The sequence below is a fragment of the Corapipo altera genome, unplaced genomic scaffold (genome assembly GCF_003945725.1).
Source record: "Corapipo altera isolate COAL_440 unplaced genomic scaffold, ASM394572v1 343, whole genome shotgun sequence".
NCBI lineage: Eukaryota > Metazoa > Chordata > Aves > Passeriformes > Pipridae > Corapipo > Corapipo altera.
Genome location: NW_020884913.1, coordinates 3,802,086 through 3,821,110, shown reverse-complemented (window position 1 = coordinate 3,821,110; position 19,025 = coordinate 3,802,086). Strand labels below are relative to the sequence as shown.

General features: G+C 38.0%; 1 protein-coding gene across 4 annotated transcripts in view; it reads left to right on the top strand.

Moving 5' to 3' along the window:
* STXBP4 (syntaxin binding protein 4) overlaps positions 1 to 19,025 on the top strand; it is a 67,602-nt gene that overhangs the window by 19,459 nt on the left and 29,118 nt on the right. For 2 of the 4 annotated variants that reach the window (XM_027654526.1, XM_027654525.1), the window contains 9 exons: positions 1,737 to 1,819; positions 2,313 to 2,409; positions 3,756 to 3,859; positions 4,522 to 4,608; positions 5,817 to 5,882; positions 12,044 to 12,220; positions 14,269 to 14,385; positions 14,907 to 14,956; positions 16,126 to 16,259. In XM_027654526.1, the coding sequence (XP_027510327.1) occupies positions 1,737 to 1,819; positions 2,313 to 2,409; positions 3,756 to 3,859; positions 4,522 to 4,608; positions 5,817 to 5,882; positions 12,044 to 12,220; positions 14,269 to 14,385; positions 14,907 to 14,956; positions 16,126 to 16,259 (915 nt within the window). Of the gene's footprint in view, positions 1 to 1,736; positions 1,820 to 2,312; positions 2,410 to 3,755; positions 3,860 to 4,521; positions 4,609 to 5,816; positions 5,883 to 12,043; positions 12,221 to 14,268; positions 14,386 to 14,906; positions 14,957 to 16,125; positions 16,264 to 19,025 lie in introns of all 4 variants that reach the window. The other 2 variants (XM_027654527.1, XM_027654529.1) reach the window with 2 other exon arrangements.

Here is a 19,025-nt window from a genome sequence, read left to right as displayed (position 1 = left end):
TGTAGTGTTCAGTATAGCTGGAGATTAATGATCACACAGATTTTCATATTGACCATGAAAAACGCCTCAACTAAATGAAAGAAACAAGACAAAAGGCTGTTTTTTAATATATTCAGAATATGAGACTCTTGGTTAATATAATGCAATACCCAGGAGCTTTATTGTTTAAAGAGACCAAGAAGGCCACAGTTTCCTAACACATTTGAATAAGTGGGTAGTGGAGTGGAAAGGACAAACACTTGCAGTTCCAGTTTGTGCTGTTTCTTATATTTCATTTTCTTCCTATTTAATAGCACATCCTTTGTCAAACCTGCCACTTCTTTCATACTGCCCTTTATCAAGGATAACCTTCAAAGATAACCTTGAAAAAATTAAAGTATCTCTTAGAGGATTTTTTTTTTTATGCTTTATGAAAAAACCAGCAAAGTTTTAAGAAGTTTTTTGCACAAACCCATGCAAGAGGCTTTTTCATTCTGAGCTCAAAGGAAGTGTGCCAATTCCACTGAGGTTTAGCCCACTGTCTTCAGAATTTAATATAGCATGTGAGAGGTGTTAGTGTCAGAGATTTTCAAGATGTTTTGGTTTATGCTTTTGGCATATAGAGAGAATGTAAATTACTTGGAGCTTGGAAACAGATATGCTGTGAAACTAAAAAAATTTTAAAAAAAAATAGAGTTCTCTGCACTTCCTTCTGTTCCTTTAGAGAGAATCTCAAACTGCAAAATCCTTCGGTTTTTAAAAGCTGGGTTTGGTTTTGGTACTTCTCTAATTCATTAATGAAACAGTGAATTAAGATCTAAATTAGATTTATAACTAATGAATGCAAACCATGAATTTTTTCTATGTGCACAGATCTAAAATCCAAAGAAACAGGCAGTTCACTGCTCCTTCTGCCTGCTGTCTGTGAGCAAAGGCTGCCAAAGGTGGTTGTGTTGTATCCACAGGTGTGTCTGAAACATGACAAAGCTGTGACTGTGTTTCTCAAGTTCCATCAAAACTCAGCATGCACACACAAAAAAAAAAAAAAAAGGCAATTATTCTGAAGTCTTGCATAGGGGCTGCTTGGTGCTGCTGCCTTCTTCTCCCTTCCTCAGCCTCATGGTTTGTGTGTGTTGGAAATGCAGTAGGTGCACCACAGGTTATCAATGCAACTGGCTAAAAACATGGGAACTTGGGGAAGGGGCTGATGGGGGAGAGTTCTTGGAAAAAAGTTCCTAAGGAGCCCGGGAAATTCAGTCTAAGCTCCCTCCACACAGCCCTTAGTTGGCAACAGGTCATCCCCTCTCTTTCCACAGTGTTTTCTGGATCACTCCATATGTTTTTGGGAGCTGTCAGTTGTGATGAGGGTGTGTCTTGGAGGTCTCTCTTGGAATTCACAAGTGTGTTTCCCCTTCTGTTTCCTGGGTATCTGTGTATCTCTGAGAGAAGAGAAAACACCACCAGTATAAGCCATATGCTTGATGGATCACTCAGTTATTCCTGGTTCCTTTCTGCTAATTTGCTACTTGTCACTTCTTTGTACAAAAAAAAAAAATAGTGTAGGTGATTGATACCCGTAATTTTTGTTTATTACAACTACGTCCTTTACAAAAAATAAAAGTCAGTCTAAGGGTTAACATGTCTTTTTAGCAAGTGGGTATTTAGCTGGCATCCACTTGACAAGCAGAGCTTTAGAACAAATTTTTCAAAGCAATAGTTACAACCAGATAATTATTAATTAATTTTTTTCCTCTTAGCTATTGCCCCCAGCCAGAATGATGATTATGAGCCTCGAGGAAGGAACTCGACTATTCGTCTCAAAACAGAAAAACTGGAGAGGGTAAATACTTAAAATCTTTGGAGTTTTCCTTCCTCCCCCTTCCTGATGCAGGTAAAACATCTGGACAGTATTCCTAGGCTGACAAACTTTTAAGGTATAAATTAGACACAAAATTTTCCATTCGAGTAGTTCTTTCATGTTGCAGGGCAATACTTCATTTTATATATTGGGCAAATTACTGTTTTTGTTAATCTAATTACTGATTAACTCTTCTGGGAATCCGAACATCCCTCAGGATTTTTAAGGCAGTTATTAAGGACAAAGGGTTTTGCTTATTACACTCATCCATATTCAAGGTTAAATAATATCTGTACATCTCTCAATTAGAAGGAAAAGTCACAGAGTGGCTCTGGAATAAAAGTGTTGTCAGTGAGAGTGTACCAGGATACAAAGGCTCTTTGAAGTATAGCTCTTTAATTACTCCCCCATGTCCCTGCAGTCATTATCCCTAGTCCTTTCTTTTTTTGCTCCAAAATAAGTTTTTTCCTTTCAGGCATTGAATTATCTTGGGATTCAGCTCACAGATGAACAGCAGCTAGCCCTCAGGCAGCAACTTCAGAAAGATTCTAAAGGAACAGTGTCTTTTGGAGGTAATAATTTGTTAATTACTATGGAAAAGAATGAAAAGTAGGAGTGCAGAAATGATAGATAATAACCATTTAGTATATTTTCTGTCACTATTGGGTTGCTGCTGCAAATAAAATGCTAGTTTGAGGCAAGAATCTTATTCTACTGTATAAAAATGCACTTGAAATTCCAAAACTAAGTATTGGGAAAGCAAATCACAAATTTATCTAATTAAGAGCAGCCTTGAGAAAGTTTTATTTTGTGCTCACAAATGCCTGAATTTTTTACCTTGACGATGGGGAGTTGTAATTGTTCCAAAAATTACTTGGGAAAGTATTGATGGTTAAAGAGACTTCTCGAAGGGACTAAACTGATGGATTTTTTAACTTCAGTTTGTGAAAAGAGATTTGCATGGAGACCATCACAATTCTTCTGGGTAAACCTAATTCTAGTGGGAACGAGTTGCTTCTGTTGGTTATGACAATTTTGGTTGGTGACACTGACAATTTAAAAATATTTTTCAAAAGCTGTGAGACACGAAAGTTCTGATGCTAAAACGGATGGAAATTTCACTTTTCCTAAAGTTTATGAAGAACAGCATCAAAAACTAGTGTGTGAAAAGTAATATTTTATACTTAGCCATCCAAAAAGACACTGGATTTTCAAGTATCTCATCAAGAAAGATACCAGATCTTCCATCAGATTTTATGTGGAGTAAACTAACTGACCTTTCTATTTCCACTTTTCTGTCATATCGTGGCAGATTTTTTTTTTATAATACATTCATAATAAATGATCATCCAAGCCACGTTTATCATGAGTGATGCAGTGTTTGTATTTACAACTTTCAGTTTGGCCAACATGAGTTTTCCCGGGTCCCTGTCAGGGGTTTAAAGGACCTGCAGAGGAAACCACGAGCTCTGAGCCAGCATGAAATTTTTTCCCTTTTCCTGCAGAGATAATGTGTCTCCTCAAACATAATTAATTATTGGGAAGGGCAGGTGTAGACCTGGTGTGCAGATTTCTTTTCATTTGTCACAGAGACCTGCCAAATGTAGAGCATCTCTAACCAGGTACTTGGAAGCTGAACTTTCACACCACCTTCGTTTTCTTTTGTCCTTCACGACTTAATTTTGAGGATATTTCTTCCCAAGACGTGTTTTTGGACATTTTTATTCTTTACCAGCTTTACCAAAAGTTTCTCTTCAGAGGGATGTGTCTGATTTTCGTATTTTCCTTTAGAAAGCTTAAGCTGCATTTATAAAAGACTGGCTGTTGATTGTGATATTTGGAGTTGTGTTGCATTTGGTGACACTGCTACTGAAGTGAATTTACGGGCTACAGCAACAAAATGTGAACTGTTTTTTAGATTTCATTGAAGTTTCAAGGAATCTGTTCTCAAATACAGCAGATGATGGCCACAAATCTGTCACGTTTGGGGTCAGTGAAGTTTCCAGCTTACAGGATCCACAGGTAAAAGTATGTGCTTGAACAGTATTTTAATTGTTGGGAGGAGATTATTGGAGAGTGTATTATATGTGAAATTATTGCAAATTTTGGGCAGATGTTTAAAACAGCTCCATATCCCAGGGTTCTTTAAGGTAACCCAGTTTCTGTGAAGCTTTATTAAGCAGCCTGATTTGCAGAGAGCAGTTAATATAATTATGTTGTGGTTTGTTATAAGTCTGGACAACAGAGATTTTCTGAGGTTTCTTAATGGAAATGCTACAACCTGTGTGAATGATAAACAGTTACTGGGCCAAGTGATTTGAGCTACTGCTACTGTGAAAATCATTTTATTTAGAGCTGACTTTAAAAAAGATCATTTTTAGCCTATGAATACTAAAATAAAAGGACATATTTAAAATAATGCAAAACGCAGGGGCTATTAATGATGTTTTCCTGATACTTTAAAAAGTACTTTTATTAATCCACTTTAACAGGAAAAATAATTATTCCTTGGGAAGATAAGTTGGTCAAAATTTTCTTAAACATTTTTAGCATTTTCAGAACTTTAAATTGTTTTAAAGTTAAGATTTTCCAGTAATTTTATTAACAAGACCTCTTATTATAAGATGTTAAAGATTATGGAAGACACAGTTAGCAATACATTCTAACCTTATGTATTTAAATAGTTTGTAACCTGTAATTCTTTGGAGGATGACGTGGAAAGACTTAAGAAAGAAAGGAATGAAGCTTTAGAAGAAATTAGTAAATTAAAGGTAACCATTTTTATTTGCTCTAAATTATTCAAGAGACTAATAATTTTTTTGAGTGTATGTAGTAATATACTGTTCTTATTTTGAATTTTATGTGGAATTTTTCAGGATTAAGTACAAAGGCAAGGCAAACAGTCTTAATACATTTGAAGATTGCTTATAATATATTTCTGGAGACAGCAAATTTTATTTGTTATACTGAATCCTAACACATTTTTTTAATCTGATCCACAGAGAAATGAAACTAAGCAGAAATTTTGCAAAAGTGAATTTGGAGAAGTGACTGATTTGCCAGGCAATTTTATTTAGAAATGTGTGATCTTAGTGGCTGCAGAGTCTGAGTGTGTAGTGATACTTCTGAAAGAAATCAGAACTGGGGGACAAATTAATCATGTTCCAAAGTAATACATATTTTCAGAGACTTTGCAAAATTCCTAAAACCTAAAGCAACAAATATATTTATTGTTTCTTAATACCCTGGGTTACAGCCACACCCCCATGCTCCTGAATTGCTTTTTTACCATACCAAAAGATAAAAATTTCTGTATTCAGCACATGTAGTTTTTGTTCTTGGACAGGAAAATTGATCTGAGGATATAGACAATTATACAAACTCCCTCCTGGTCCAAAAAAAATTCTTTCTTGCTCTAAATTACGAAAACATTGGGTTGATATGGCCAAAGGTCTGTGCTTTGTTCTGTGCACGAGGCTTCTTCTTCTGAAAGCTTCGTACTGAAATGAAAGAACCCAATTTCCATTGAGTGTTGAAGCAGTGAATACTTATCACGAGTCCCTAAATTGCTGATGTTGAAAACTGACAATGATTAACCTGTAATTGTCTCATTTTTTATACTTTTTTCCACATATCCCAGAAATGTTCAGTGAATAATCCTCAAATGCTCAAGTAACCTAACCAGTCTCACTGAACTCACTGAAAAGCTGCCTTGGAGAGATGGGAATTTGGGGTTGTCAAAGGTTTTACAAAAGCTGTTCATTATTTATTATTGCCACCAGAACTTTTTTAATATGTGTGTTTCTGATTATACAGCATTGTTAACAGACATAGCAGTTGTACAGAAGGCAGAAAATACATGGATAGAAGTTAAGAATTGCTACCTGTAGTTTTGAAGGAACTAATTGAGTTTTAGGACTAAAAGCTCTTCTAGTCTGAATTATTAATTCTTTCTTCTATCTTTTTTTTTTTTTAACAGGAAGAATTGTCTGAATCTGTGAATGCACAGAAGCAGTTAACAGAGCAACTACAAGCAGTCAAGCAAGTATGTTGAAGTTTCTTAAAATTATAATTATTATTTTCAAAATTTTTCAACTGTTTTTTTGTGGAAGGGAGAAGGGAACACTTCTTTGTGTCTTGATGCTCATATAGACTATACTTTCACACGGATTTCAACACAAAGTGGTTCTTTTGTCACTACAAACCTTTTGATTAGAAGTGGAGAGTATTAATCCTTCAGTTTTTAGAGCAGTAATACTTCTCTGCTCTTGAATTGAGCTGGGAACCCTAAGACAACCTGGATCAGTGAGGATGGATAATGATGTAGTACCTTTCTGGTGTTAAGTGATTTTGCTGTTCTTAGGCAACAGTGTCCCTAATTTACAGTCCTGACATTAACTATTTTGTATGGCAGCCAGTCTTAAGCATGAAAAAATAGACACACTTGACAATGCAACCTGACGTTTACCAGGAAAAAAAAGTGATGGTAAGGATTTTGTGAGGAGTGTCTTGTTTCTGTCTCCAAATGTATCTGTAATTATGAGAGAAGAAATCACAGTTTCTTACAAAATTCAGCCTTCTTGTGTCTCTTAAAGGAAATTTCCAACTGCATGTAAGTCTCATGTCACTTATAGCCTGGATTCAAACCCGAGTAACTTTCCTGTTCCCTTCTTCCCCTGAACATCCTGTCAGCTCATCTCTTCTAATGAGCTGCCTGCCCTTCTTCTCTCTTGTACTGTTACAAATAGCCATGAGAAACCTATAGGGAATATCTGCTCCATCAGATGTCATTTGTGAAAATGTAAGATACAGTTTAAAAAGTCTTCCTAGGTACTGCTATATTTTATATTTTTGCTTATGTGTGGGGATTTGTTGAGCACCTTCATTATTACCTTTTGCTCCTTGAATGTAAGGGAACTGCCTGAAAGCTTGTTCAATTGATGTTGTGCTGCTGCACTGTGGGATGGCAGGGAAATAAACTGGATTATCTTCTGGATAAAATTTAACTGCAGGTGTGTTCCAACAATGCATTTCACGTTTCCATTCACTAATAGGGGTTCAGACCAGAGCAGATGTTCAGCCTATTAGTGTAGACCAAAGCTACTAGAAAATACAAAGCCCAGTGCAAACCTGCTCTTACTGGGAAGGCAGACTTGGACCAGGCTGGTCTGAGAGGGTGTTTTAAGCACCGGTAATGCCCGTTTGCCACCACTCGAGGTCCTCACACTTTTATTTTTCTCAGGTGCTGTCCTGTGGTGGGGAAGTTCAGCTTTGCCGTGCAAACGTCCCGGGGCTAAACACTGATCTTCTAGTGAGCCTTGAAAAGGTTCCACATAGTGAAATGAGACAGAAATAAGAAATTATATGTAATTACAGCACTACAAGTGGGCTTTAAATGGAAATTTTAGTTCTGTTTATACTTGGTGCATTTTCAAGTGTTTTATATCTATATTATTATACATATTTCTGTCATTTGGAACCAATGTTAACAATGCAATTCATAGTGATACAAAGGTTTTAAAAAATAGGCTACTTAGGGTACAAATTTCCATTTAACTTGTGATGCCTTCCAGCTTGAGCTGAAGTTAGTGAAATGAGTTAATGAGTACATTATTGGGCCCTAATGGCCTGATTAAAAGTAACAAACAACAAAAGTAAACAAACCCCCAATTTAAGTATGTGCTTGAGGCCTTCTGAATTCAGTGGAATTTAAACATTTTTTTAAAATCACTGCTCCTCTGAAAAAACCAAGGTTTTATAGGCTACCAGTCATATATGGGAGTATCTTTTGTGGTATTTCTGTTGTCTACTAATTGTGAATTGCAGAGATTACAGCTTAATTAAGACAGGGGTACAAATATTCTGGTTAATGAACATGCTTTGTTAGTAGCAATTCATTAAACAGTGCTTGAATCAGTAGCTAACAGGAGGGATGAGCTCTTAGGATTAGAAGTATTGCTAAATTTGAAATGAGGTAGTAATTATTTTCTAATACTAATGTATGACAGCTAAAATACATTAACTGATCTATTTTTAATTTGAAATTGGGATGAAATTGGCACAAAACACAGAAAGGTATTTTTGAGTCCCTGAAGTCTTGTCAACAGCATGAATGTGGACTCTGTAGTGTCTTCTGTCCTCCTGGAGGAGTTTGACTGTATCCTGTGCTGCCTCAAAGTCCTGGGTCATACCAACCTGAATGATCTCTTCTGTACTGCAGCTTTTTCCATAGTTATTGTCAGCTGAAGCACCTCAGCTAAACACAGTAAATGTGAAAGGTTGCAAAGATGCTGTTTGTGGTATCCCAGACTGCTGGACTCGTAGTTCACAGGGCTGAGATTTGCTGTTCTATTAATTTTTTCTAGCCTGTGAATGGCTGCTATTTTGGAAGCAGTATGTAATTTATTTCACCCTGCCTGAAAGAAGTATTTGGTTTATTTTCATTTCATTAACTCTTCAGCATACGGTGTTTGTAAAATTAATGACTAAACATAATTGAATTGTAACTAGAATTTTCACATAGTTTAAGAGAATATTTTAGTTCCAGTGTTTGTGGTGGCTGGAGTATTACTTGGATAAAACCTGCTTCAGACACTCAGATTTATCCAAGGCAGAAATAGAACCTGGCATAGGAAGAAACCTGTACCTTGAAATTTTGTAAGAATTGGGTTTCTCTTCTCCAGCTTTCAGTTTCTTATTAGTTGTAGGAAAAATGGTCCCAACAGGCATTTATATAAATGCAATATTAGCAGCTGCAGATCCTTTTCCTGTTGTGTCTTAGAATCACAGAATGGTTTGGCTTGGAAGAAGGGACCTTAAAGACCATCTTGTTCCACCCCCTGCCATGGGCAGGGACACCTTCCACGAGCCCAGGTTGCTCAGAGCCCCATCCAGCCTGGCCTTGGACACTTCTTTCATACACAGTTGAGTGGGACAGGAGCAAACGTTGCAGAATTGTGGTGTTACCCATCTGTTCTTCACTGGCGGGGGCCCCTTGCCTGCACAGAACCCCCAGTGCCAGCTCCAGTAACTGGAGAACAGGGAAAGCTGGTGGTTTCCTTTCCCTTTGTGCCTCCCTGCTCCAGAAAACAGCTCTGGTTTGTCAGAAAATTTTACTAACTCGGTTGTAGTGTGTGTAATTGTTTCATTGTAATGTAAGAAGCCATTGTTTGTTAATTATTCCTTTAGGTCTTTCACTGTTGAAATCTGGTCATGCTCAGTCTGCTATTACAGAGAAATTAATATTCAACAACTGGGTTTCTGAAAAAAACAATGGAGGAGTAAAGGCAGTTCTGGATTATATGAGATGAAACCTTTATCTCAAGGAGGTCTTATTTCAAAACGAAAACCTCCCTTTTCATTATAACAATTTTCCCCTCACTTTTCTGATGTCAGTTTATTTAAATAATTCCTGTGTGGGGGTTTTTAAGATGCCACCCTTTGTCAAGGCTTCTGTGTTCATTTATATTAGTCAAACTTAACATCGGAGCACCTTTTCCCTTTTGTCTCCAAGAGTCTTTTTCCCACCTCCAGCCTGTTTCTGAAGGATACCTTTGTTGCTGAAGGCTCACAACTCATGCTCTGGATCAGCAGGGCCCAGCTCTCCTTGCTGTTGAGTCATATTGTTTCTCAGAGTGGCAAAAAAGTGCCCTCTCCAGAGGCAGTAATTTTGACCTCTGCTTGTATAAATTCACAACTTCTAAGAAGTCCCTGTGTTCTCTGAATTGTTTCTAGGAAAAAGAACTGCTTTGAGCAGCTCGAGAGAGGGGTGGATTGTTCTAGTGTGCTTTCAGTGATGACCCTTGCACTGCTCGTGGTGCTGCAAACAGACAACCATGAAACCAAGTCACCAAATAACAGGCAGACATGGAGCAATAAGCTTTGGAATAGTCTGTGTCTCCAGGTGGAGGTGAATAAGTGTAGAAAAGGCTCATCTCATGCTTTAGGCTTTCAAGAGAAAAAAAAATAAAATCATTCTACCTGCTGTGAAATTAAAGGTCATTTAAATGGATCGATTATTGCTTGTGCTCTGTAACAGAAACCTATAAAATATATAAAACACAAATATCACCTGTATTCACTGATGATGCTGCTGTTCTGCACATGTGGTCACTTCTTCTACTGCTGTATTTTCTAAGGGGCTGAGGTGCACAGTGGTATTTTATTGCAGACCCACTGCAAATCTGAGGAAGATGGTGTCCTGTATATATATCACTGAGATTAGCTGACCTATGGCCTGAACTGTATTGCTTATTCAGGCTAACAGAGTACAAGTCAAAAGTCATCTGAAGCTGAGATTAGTAGATCATTTTACAGAAGAAACATTATGACAAAGTACAGGAAAACATGACTTGAAGGATATTGATTGCACAGGGCAAAACCTTCTGCGTTAGGAAGGAATTAAATCTGCATTTGTAATCTTAGCTGACCTCTCCAGACATTTCTATTATGGCACCTCTTAAATATTATATGCCATTTCTTCCACAAAAATAGGAGATTTGGTCATTTAGGTTTTTCAGAAACAGTGGTTTCAAGCCTACTTTCTAGAAGGTTATTTCCTACTTGTTATAGATTCATAGTGTGTTTCTCCTCTTCCCCCACCTGTTTTCCCTCTAGTTCCATTCACAACCAGGATATAGTTATATTAATAATAGGTAGACTAGGAATAAGATATTCACCTAAGTGTCCTTAACTGAGGAATTTGTACAAAAAAACCTCTATGCATTTGTGTGTTTAAAGCTTGTAACTTTAATTCTTCAGAAAATTGCTATAAAGTTACTTTTCCCACTGATTAATTCAAAGTTGAGGGGAAAGAAGGTTTGTTGGGTTTGGTGCCAGTGAGCCTGTATGTCTACATTTTTTTATGAGCAGTTTGTTTGTTTTATTCCTAATGTGTAAACTCATCTGTTGTCCAGACCTTTAGTCTGACTTTCTAAATTTACAAATCAAAATTAACTTGAATTAATATTCAGTAGTCAAATGAACTGTGAAGTATCTTTCTCGAAGTGACATTTTGCAGCATTTAGGGATTACGTTTGCTGAATTAAAAACTAACAGTTCCTGCTTTTCTGTTTTCCATACATTATTTATATGTACATTTTATCTAACACTCTTCTGTGATAATAGAGGATAAAGATATAGGAGCAGGAACTAGGCAGAAAAATAAATTTAAAAAAAGCAATGATTTTGAGAATACTTGCATTAAGAGTCCATCTCCATGATGTGTGAGCTCTGACTGGAGTGGAAAACCAAGGATATGCCTTGGTGATATGCCTTGGAGGATACTCACTGGAGTGTGAATTCAGGCAATAATAATAAAAGGAAGTAATATCTCAGTAAAACACTTTTTTAGGATGGAAGTGAGGGGGCAGATTAACAGCATCTGGTGCATTTCTATAAAACCTTTCATTCCTTTCAATTTACACCAATTATAGATTTTATTATTTAATTTATCAGGCACATTCTGCCTCTGTAAATATGTGGGTTTTACTCGCTCATAGAATCATAGAATCAGCTGGGTTAGAAGGGACCTCCGAGATCATCAAGTCCAACCCTTGATCCAACCCTGCTGTGGTTCCCAGCCCATGGCACTGATGCCACATCCAGTTTCATCTTAAAAACCTCCAGGGATGGAGAATCCACCACTTCCCTGGGCAGCCCATTCCAATGTCTGATTACCCTCTCTGGAAAGAAATTCTAATATCCAACCTAACCCTCCCCTGGCACAGCTCAAGACCGAGCCCTCTTGTCTTGCTGATCATTGCTTGGGAAAAGAGACCAACCCCCACCTGGCTCCCCCCTCCTGTCAGGGAGTTGTAGAGAGTGAGGAGGTCTCCCCTGAGCCTCCTCTTCTCCAGGCTGAACAGCCCCAGCTCCCTCAGCCTCTCCTCATTGGAGTTGTTCTTGAGTCCCTTCACCAGCCTCGTTGCCCTCCTCTGGACCTGCTCCAGGACTTCAGTGTCCTTCCTGAACTGAGGGGCCCAGAACTGGACACAGCACTCCAGATGTGGCCTCATCAGCACTCCAGGGGTGGCCTCACATCCTACACTTTAAAAATTATCACTTGAACCACCCGACCGTAAACACTGGCAGGTAGCCCTGACGTCACCTGCAGCACCTGTGAGTTAAATCTGTCCTTCCCTGTTAGCCAGGGTTGTAACTTCTCCAGGGAATTGTAACTTTTCCCTGGAACTGTGTAACCTGCAGGAAGCCAAGGCAGCCGTGGAGGAGACGAGAGCCCTGCGGAGCCGGATCCATCTCGCAGAGGCTGCACAAAGGCAGGCACGGGGGATGGAGATGGACTATGAAGAAGTGATTCGCCTGCTGGAAGCTGAAATTGGAGAGCTGAAGGCTCAGCTCGCCGATCACTCCGGCCAAAATAAAGTAAGCAAAGCAGTCGCCTGTCAGAGTTACCATGGTTTCCTCGCTGTTGTCATGTATCTTGTTTTCATTTTCTTTTCATCTGCTTTTCTAAAGTAGGTCACTGTTTGTCTTGTATTATTCAATGACTGGAAGGACGCGTGGGGAAGGGGGTGATGTGGAGTGTACGAGTCTTCCTTTGTCCAGATACCTTTGGGCTGGAAAAACAGGAGCTGGGAGGGTATGTGGGTCATAGGTCAGAGTGGCACATCTCAAGCATTAAGGCATGGAATAAGTTTCTGAGCTGTAGATGTATTGTCTTTAAAGGCTACACATGTGCCTTTGTATTTGTGTAAAAGTGGCCTTCACGTTTATGTTTCTGGTAGGCAAATAACAACAATATAAAGTCCAGTCCTGTTCTTAAGCAAATTTAGATTTAATCAAGATAATCGCTTAAATGCTACTAATCCTGCCAAAAAAAAAAAATTCTTTTTAGTTGAGCCTTATATTTTAAACCCACTTCATCTCCAGTGAGGCATTTCAGAATATGCCAATGAAGAAAATGTTTGAGGCACTTTTAAATTTTTCCCAATAACTGCAGATCCATTTCCTGCTCACAGTAGAAGTGCAAGTAGGTTGGCATTTGTGTGGTTACCTTCCTTTTCTCATGAGAAATGGATGTGCATATGACTTGATGAAGAAATCCTACTGAAATGTTGCCTTATTTCATCATTAGAATTAATTCAATATTACAAGGCATTAAAAGGTAAACCCAAGCTGTGTGGTAAACAAGCTTGCAGAGAACAACACAGCAAGTCCCTGTGGCTCCTGGAAAGGAATTCCTCTCATTCAATTGTGAGTTCATACCCTGGAAGTTCTTATTTCTGAACATCTGGGTGAGATGCCCCATCTTTTATGTCAGGTGATTTTGAAGCAATGTTTATTTTCTAGGACTGGTATAAATAGTAAAATTTTAAGAAATTCAGAGGGTGTGAGTTGCTTTCCTAGAGATTTGTTCTGGAGATACTAGTTTGAATTCCTGAAATTCTGATTGAGTATTCAAATACCTGTGTTGAGATTTAAGTCTCTACATTTCAGTATCAAGTAGGTACCAGCTCTATAGGATATTCTTTTTGGTCTGAAAGAGTGAGGTCCCTCACCAGCTCCTTCTCCAAGAGTGGACAATGAGATTACCAAAGAAAGGTGTTTGAATCAACAGATTCTCTGATATTCAGGGTGATGATGATTCTGCTGCTTTGTACAATGTATACAAACAAATGTCTGTACTTACTTGCTTCGAGTAAAGGCAATAATTGGGTTACAGTGATTTCTTGTGAGAGTTTTGGAGTAGGTAGTGGGCTTTCAGAATGATCACCTGCAGTGCCATGTAAAAGTTTGTTTTTAATTATAGTGATATCTTCTTAATTTTGGATCTTTCTAGATGCCCTGTTCAGCAGCCAGCTCAGCTAAACAAACATGCCCATGTGCATGTGAAGGTTTTCCTCATGGTCCTCTCACACAAACAGGGGCTCTTACCTGAAACCTGGAGCCTCCAGGACTTGATCTGACAGGGCTCACATTGTCCCCAGCTGAAGTAGGGAGGGATACATAACACTGATCAATAGGTTACACAAGTGCATGCAGGGGGTGATTTTCTCCAGGCTGGGCCATAATTACTGTGCTGGCCAAAGGGTGTGTTGATGCAAACTGGAGGACTGAGTTTGTTCACATACTGGCTGGTTATGCCACCCTGCTGACAGATGCTGTCACCATCAGATTGGATTTTTGATCCATTCACAAATCAGTTAAAACTCCCTTAATTTTCAGCCCCGTCAGTGTTATTATCCTCCAATTTTAAATTACCTTTATATCATTTGCCAAAATCTGTTGCCCTCCAGAGCTGTTTTGCCAGCAGGTTAGGCATTCCTGCCTCAGGAGCAGTGACATGTTGTTCAGAAATGTAGGAAACAATGTGTTAAACATTTTGAGCATCCCTTTCAGTTCACACCATGTATCTGTGTGAGCCAGGGGAAAAAATTACTAGAATAAAAGCTTTAAAATACCTTTCCCAGGATAACATTCAAGACTTAAGAAAGAGAGTTACAGTGCTTGACTGCCAGCTGAGGAAATCAGAATCAGCAAGGAAGACCTTTGAGGTGGCTACTGAAAAATTGCTACAATTTGTAGAGGTAACTTTGCCTTTCATTTCTGGCAATAATTTATTTGGAAAAGTTTTTTTGTGTCCTTGTTTTGGAAGAATAAGCACAGTAAACTGACTCTACACTAGTTTGCAGGGATCCTTTCATTGCTAGAAATATAGATGGTGTATAAGTGTACAGATCCATCCAGGAATTTACTTTATGTTTTGCTGTATTAAACAAATGGAAATGATCATGTAAGTTTGTTCACTTGTTTTTTTCACAAACTGTATCAATTTCTTTGAAAACCTCAGAAGCAAAAGGCAGAAGAACTGGTATTTGATAATATTAGGAATGTTATGAAACAATAATAAAAGTGATGTTGTTATAACCCCTTTAAATGAAGTAACCATAATGTTTTGGTGTTTACTTTCACACTTCTAGCTGGCAAAAACTAGACTCTTTAATTGCAAATCAAATCCCCCACACCCAAATAGAACATGAAATTTTAAGGTATTACTTTTTGACTGTGTCCATCTCTAAACTGTTAATTTCTTGACTGTGGCCAACAGGTTGTGCATGAAATACTTTCAGATAACTCTACTTCCTCAACAGTTTTAAGGTAATGAAATGGCAATATTAATATTGAAAACCCTACTATTGTTCCCAAGTCTACAAAAACTGTCTTGTAGCTATTTTTTTTCCTTACATTTTTGCTGTATAGTTCTGAGTGTCATTTTATTGGAGGAGAGGGAATGGCATGAATTATAAATTAGGCTTTCAGGATACAGCTTCATTAAAAACCTCTGAATTAAATTAAAACAGTTAGTAATTACATAGCTATGGTTGTCTGGATGTTTCCATGAAGTAATTATAATGTACTCAGGATTAGTTAAAATGCAACGAACCTTAACAGTGGGTTATAATTTTTTAAATTTATTTTTTTTTTAGAATTGCCTAAGTGATTTTTGCATCATGATGAATTCAGTAGCATATAAATAAATTGATAAAATGCATATCCATTTACATTTTATTACTTTTCTTGTAAAAGAAGTTGATCTTGTTGAAGATCCTGGGGATATTGCCTAGGAATATTCAAAAAGATTTCAGCAGCCTTTTGTCCTTCAGAATATTGATATGACAGTACTTATATATCCCAGATAGTGTTCCATTAATATTTTTGTAACAGTAAAGTTGTTTGGTCTCTATCCTGTGATCTTTTTCAGTAAAGCTCTCAAGGAAATCAAATGTATTTAAGTGAAGTGAGCTGGAACATTATTTCAAAAAAAAAATATAGAGACTCAGATCAATGATGATATTGCAGATAGTCAGTCAAAAGCAGTTCCATTGGCACTGCACAACAGTGATATTGTCTGTTTTATAAAGCTCATAGAGGTTATTTTAGTAAATAGATTAAGTATCAAACACAATGCCGAGGTGACAAACTGACTCAGTAACAGCCCCAAAGACAATAATTGGGTCCTGTGGAGCAGTGTCCCTTCTTAAATGCTAATACAATAATTCCATTGAAGTAAGTTCCTTCCCTGACACCCACTGAGTTCTTGATGCTGCACTTTGAGTCACGAATGTGGCTTGAATTGAGCTTTCCAGATACCTTTGTTGTGCAGACAGAACCGCCGCTGAGGCAAACTCATTGCTTTGGCAGCATCCCTGGCTTTTGCCCATGCAGTGAGACCAAAACCAATCTAGAAACACAGGTTGACTGTATTAAAAGCAGCAGTTTGCTTTATCACCTTACAGAGAAACACTGACTGTTGTCTGTTCTCTTAGTGACGGGAGAGCAACACTGTCCACCAAAGCACTTCTCTCCCGGCTGGGAAGGGTCGGACCTGCCGCCACCGCGGCTCTCGCCGCAGAAGCCAGAGACCTTGCCAAGTCTGTCCGTGCCGTTTTGGAAGTAGACTGTGAGTGAGTGTGTGCATCTTTCTGTCCTTTGAGATGTGGTATCTGTTCATTAGCCAGGAAGATGGATCATTTGGTTCTAATTTGGATGGGGACTGGCAGGATAAATCATTCATAGAAGCGGAGCATAGTGCAGGTTCAGTGTCGGTTCAATATGCATCTTAATCAAACTAGAATTAGAATACAAAGTTATTCCAGAGTACATTTCTCCCCGAAAAACTTGAAGCAGAAAATTAATGCTAAAGTGAGGAATATGAAGATTACCAGAATCATGTAAAACTAGCAGAATTTTGTTACTTTAATGCTCTTTTTTTTTTCATACTGGAATATTTACAACATGTTTCTCTGCTGGATTTGCATTAACATGTATCAAAGTGTCTTCATTAAGATGTTGTTGCTCTAGGGAGTGAATGTAGCCAGCAGTTCCATTTGGAGATATCCATGTATATCCTCAGGTCATTAACAGGAAGCTGTTCCCATTGGTAAAAATGATGATAGTTCATGAGAGTTACTGTAATAAACTGCGTCAGTTGGAAAGATAAGAAACAACTATGGGTTATTGTAGGATTCCTGGTTCAGATCATCAAAAGGATGGTATATTTTGATCACATTTGTCTATGGTTGAGCAGACATGTCAGTTCTAATCCATCTTAAATGGATTGATTAAAAAAAACAAAACAGAAATGGCCTGGTACATCACAGGAGGTTTGGGAAAGATGGTTAATTATGGTTGTCAATAATTATTGTTTCAAAGACTTGAATATCTTATATAGTTTCAGAATTAATTTAGAAAGGGAATGAAGAAATATGTTTGAGAAAATGTTTCAAGATACGAAAAATGTTTTATTTGACATTATTTATGAAGCATTTATTTATTCTATCACTCTATGGCAAAAAAAACAAAATAAGAAGATAAGATTTGTTCAGAAGTTTCTAGAATATTATAATTAAGAGTTACTGGTGTAAGTGAAAGAAAATAACAGTGACCAGGAGAGGAGACAATTGATTTTCCACTAGTGACAATGGTATTTCTGTCACACTGAGTTGGTTTTGAAACCCTACACAGGAAATTGTGCAAGGAAGACCCTTAGTTCTGAATGCAACTGAATTCTACCATGTGGTTGTGTCAAACATAATAGGTAGGATACATGTTAGAAAGCTCTGGAGCCACAGCAGGGATCCATTTTCTGAACCTGAGAATTAAAAATAGGTCTGCAGAGAAGGATTTAAAGATTGAACGTCATCTTTCTGAGTTCATTCTGATTTGGAGAGTATTACAGATAGATTTGGGCTCTGACGAGCTTGGGTATGAGATTAAAGCTTTAAACCTCACTTGCTTTCTCTCTTTCCCTCAAAAAAAAAAAAAAGTGGTTAAGGCAAAGTAACTGTTTGATAGCATTCTGTCTGCAGTCCTCTGTGCCAGCTTCTCACTCAGTGTTCTTCATGTGATCTAAAGTTTTCTTGCAGATGGGCTGTCATAAAAAGGGGGCTCTTGTGGATGTAGCATTTCATAAATATCAGATATCAAAGACAAAAGTATAATAGACATTACACTGCAGACTGGAAGTTCTCCTTTTTTGCCAGAAGGATGTCTCCACCATAATAATTTGTTATTGAATGCTTAGAGAATTGGAGTTGATATTTTTGATGTTGCTCAGTGGATGAGAATGGCTGGCTGGGAGGCCACTGTGATGTATTTTACCTTCTACACAGAACTTCTCCTTCATTTTTTGCTTCATTTTGTGCAATATGAAGTGAAGGAGCCTCGGCCAAAATACCTCTTTGATTCATTTACAATACACGTGAAGCTAAGTCTGGGTGCCAAGACAAGGTTGTGGAGTGTTCTTCCAAAGGAAAACTGCTTCCTTTGTTAAAGATCATCCTTGACAAGCAGGTCAAAATGACATATTTATGAATTAGCCCCACGAACTGTCCCCTTCTTCTGTAATAGCAAGACATTTTGCCTGAGGGAAGAAGCTTGAAGAAGTTTAGTATATTCCTGAAAGTCTTCAAGTGCATATTGCCTTGTGATAGTGCTGCAGATCAGTTTTCAGCTTTGCAGGCTGAATGACAGCTCTGTGAAGGCAGTTTGGCAATTCTTCAAGTGAGGACTCTGGAAAAAAAAAACCCCAACAGCTCGTTTTCCAATGCTTACTACTGCAGGATCCTCAAGATCCTGAAATGCAAATAACGAAGTAATAAACAGAATAATCGGGCTCATCCCTTGAAAGATTCATTCTTCATCTTCTTTAAAGGCTGTAAGGTATTTTTAGAAACTAAGCCTTGAGAGGCCATTCTGCTTTGCAGAATGGAAGGATCTCCTGAAGACATAAAATTACTTCCATCATACAAAGGGTAATAATGCCTCAGTGAAAGAACTGCAGCATTTAAAAGTAGTTGCTGCCTGCACTTAGTAGACCATATGGTGCAAATCAGGCTAAAAAGAATAGAGAGAGCATTTTTTTCTTTTCTATTACAAAATTAGAAAAGAAATACACTTGGTGCTGGTAATGGCCAAAATCTGATTAACCCTGGAACATACTTATCTCCCCATAAAATAACAGGCAATCGGCATTTGGAAACAGGCACTGGTTTAACACAGCTTTCAAGTATTTTGGCTGCTAATTTCCTCACTCTGAAACTTCCATCCAAAAATACAGTCTTGCTCCTGTTGATGTAATCCCAGCCATCTGTATCCATGAAATGCTATGGAGCCTGCTTCTCCAGTCGGGCAGGAACTCAAGCAGCGCGTCCTGAACTGTTTCATC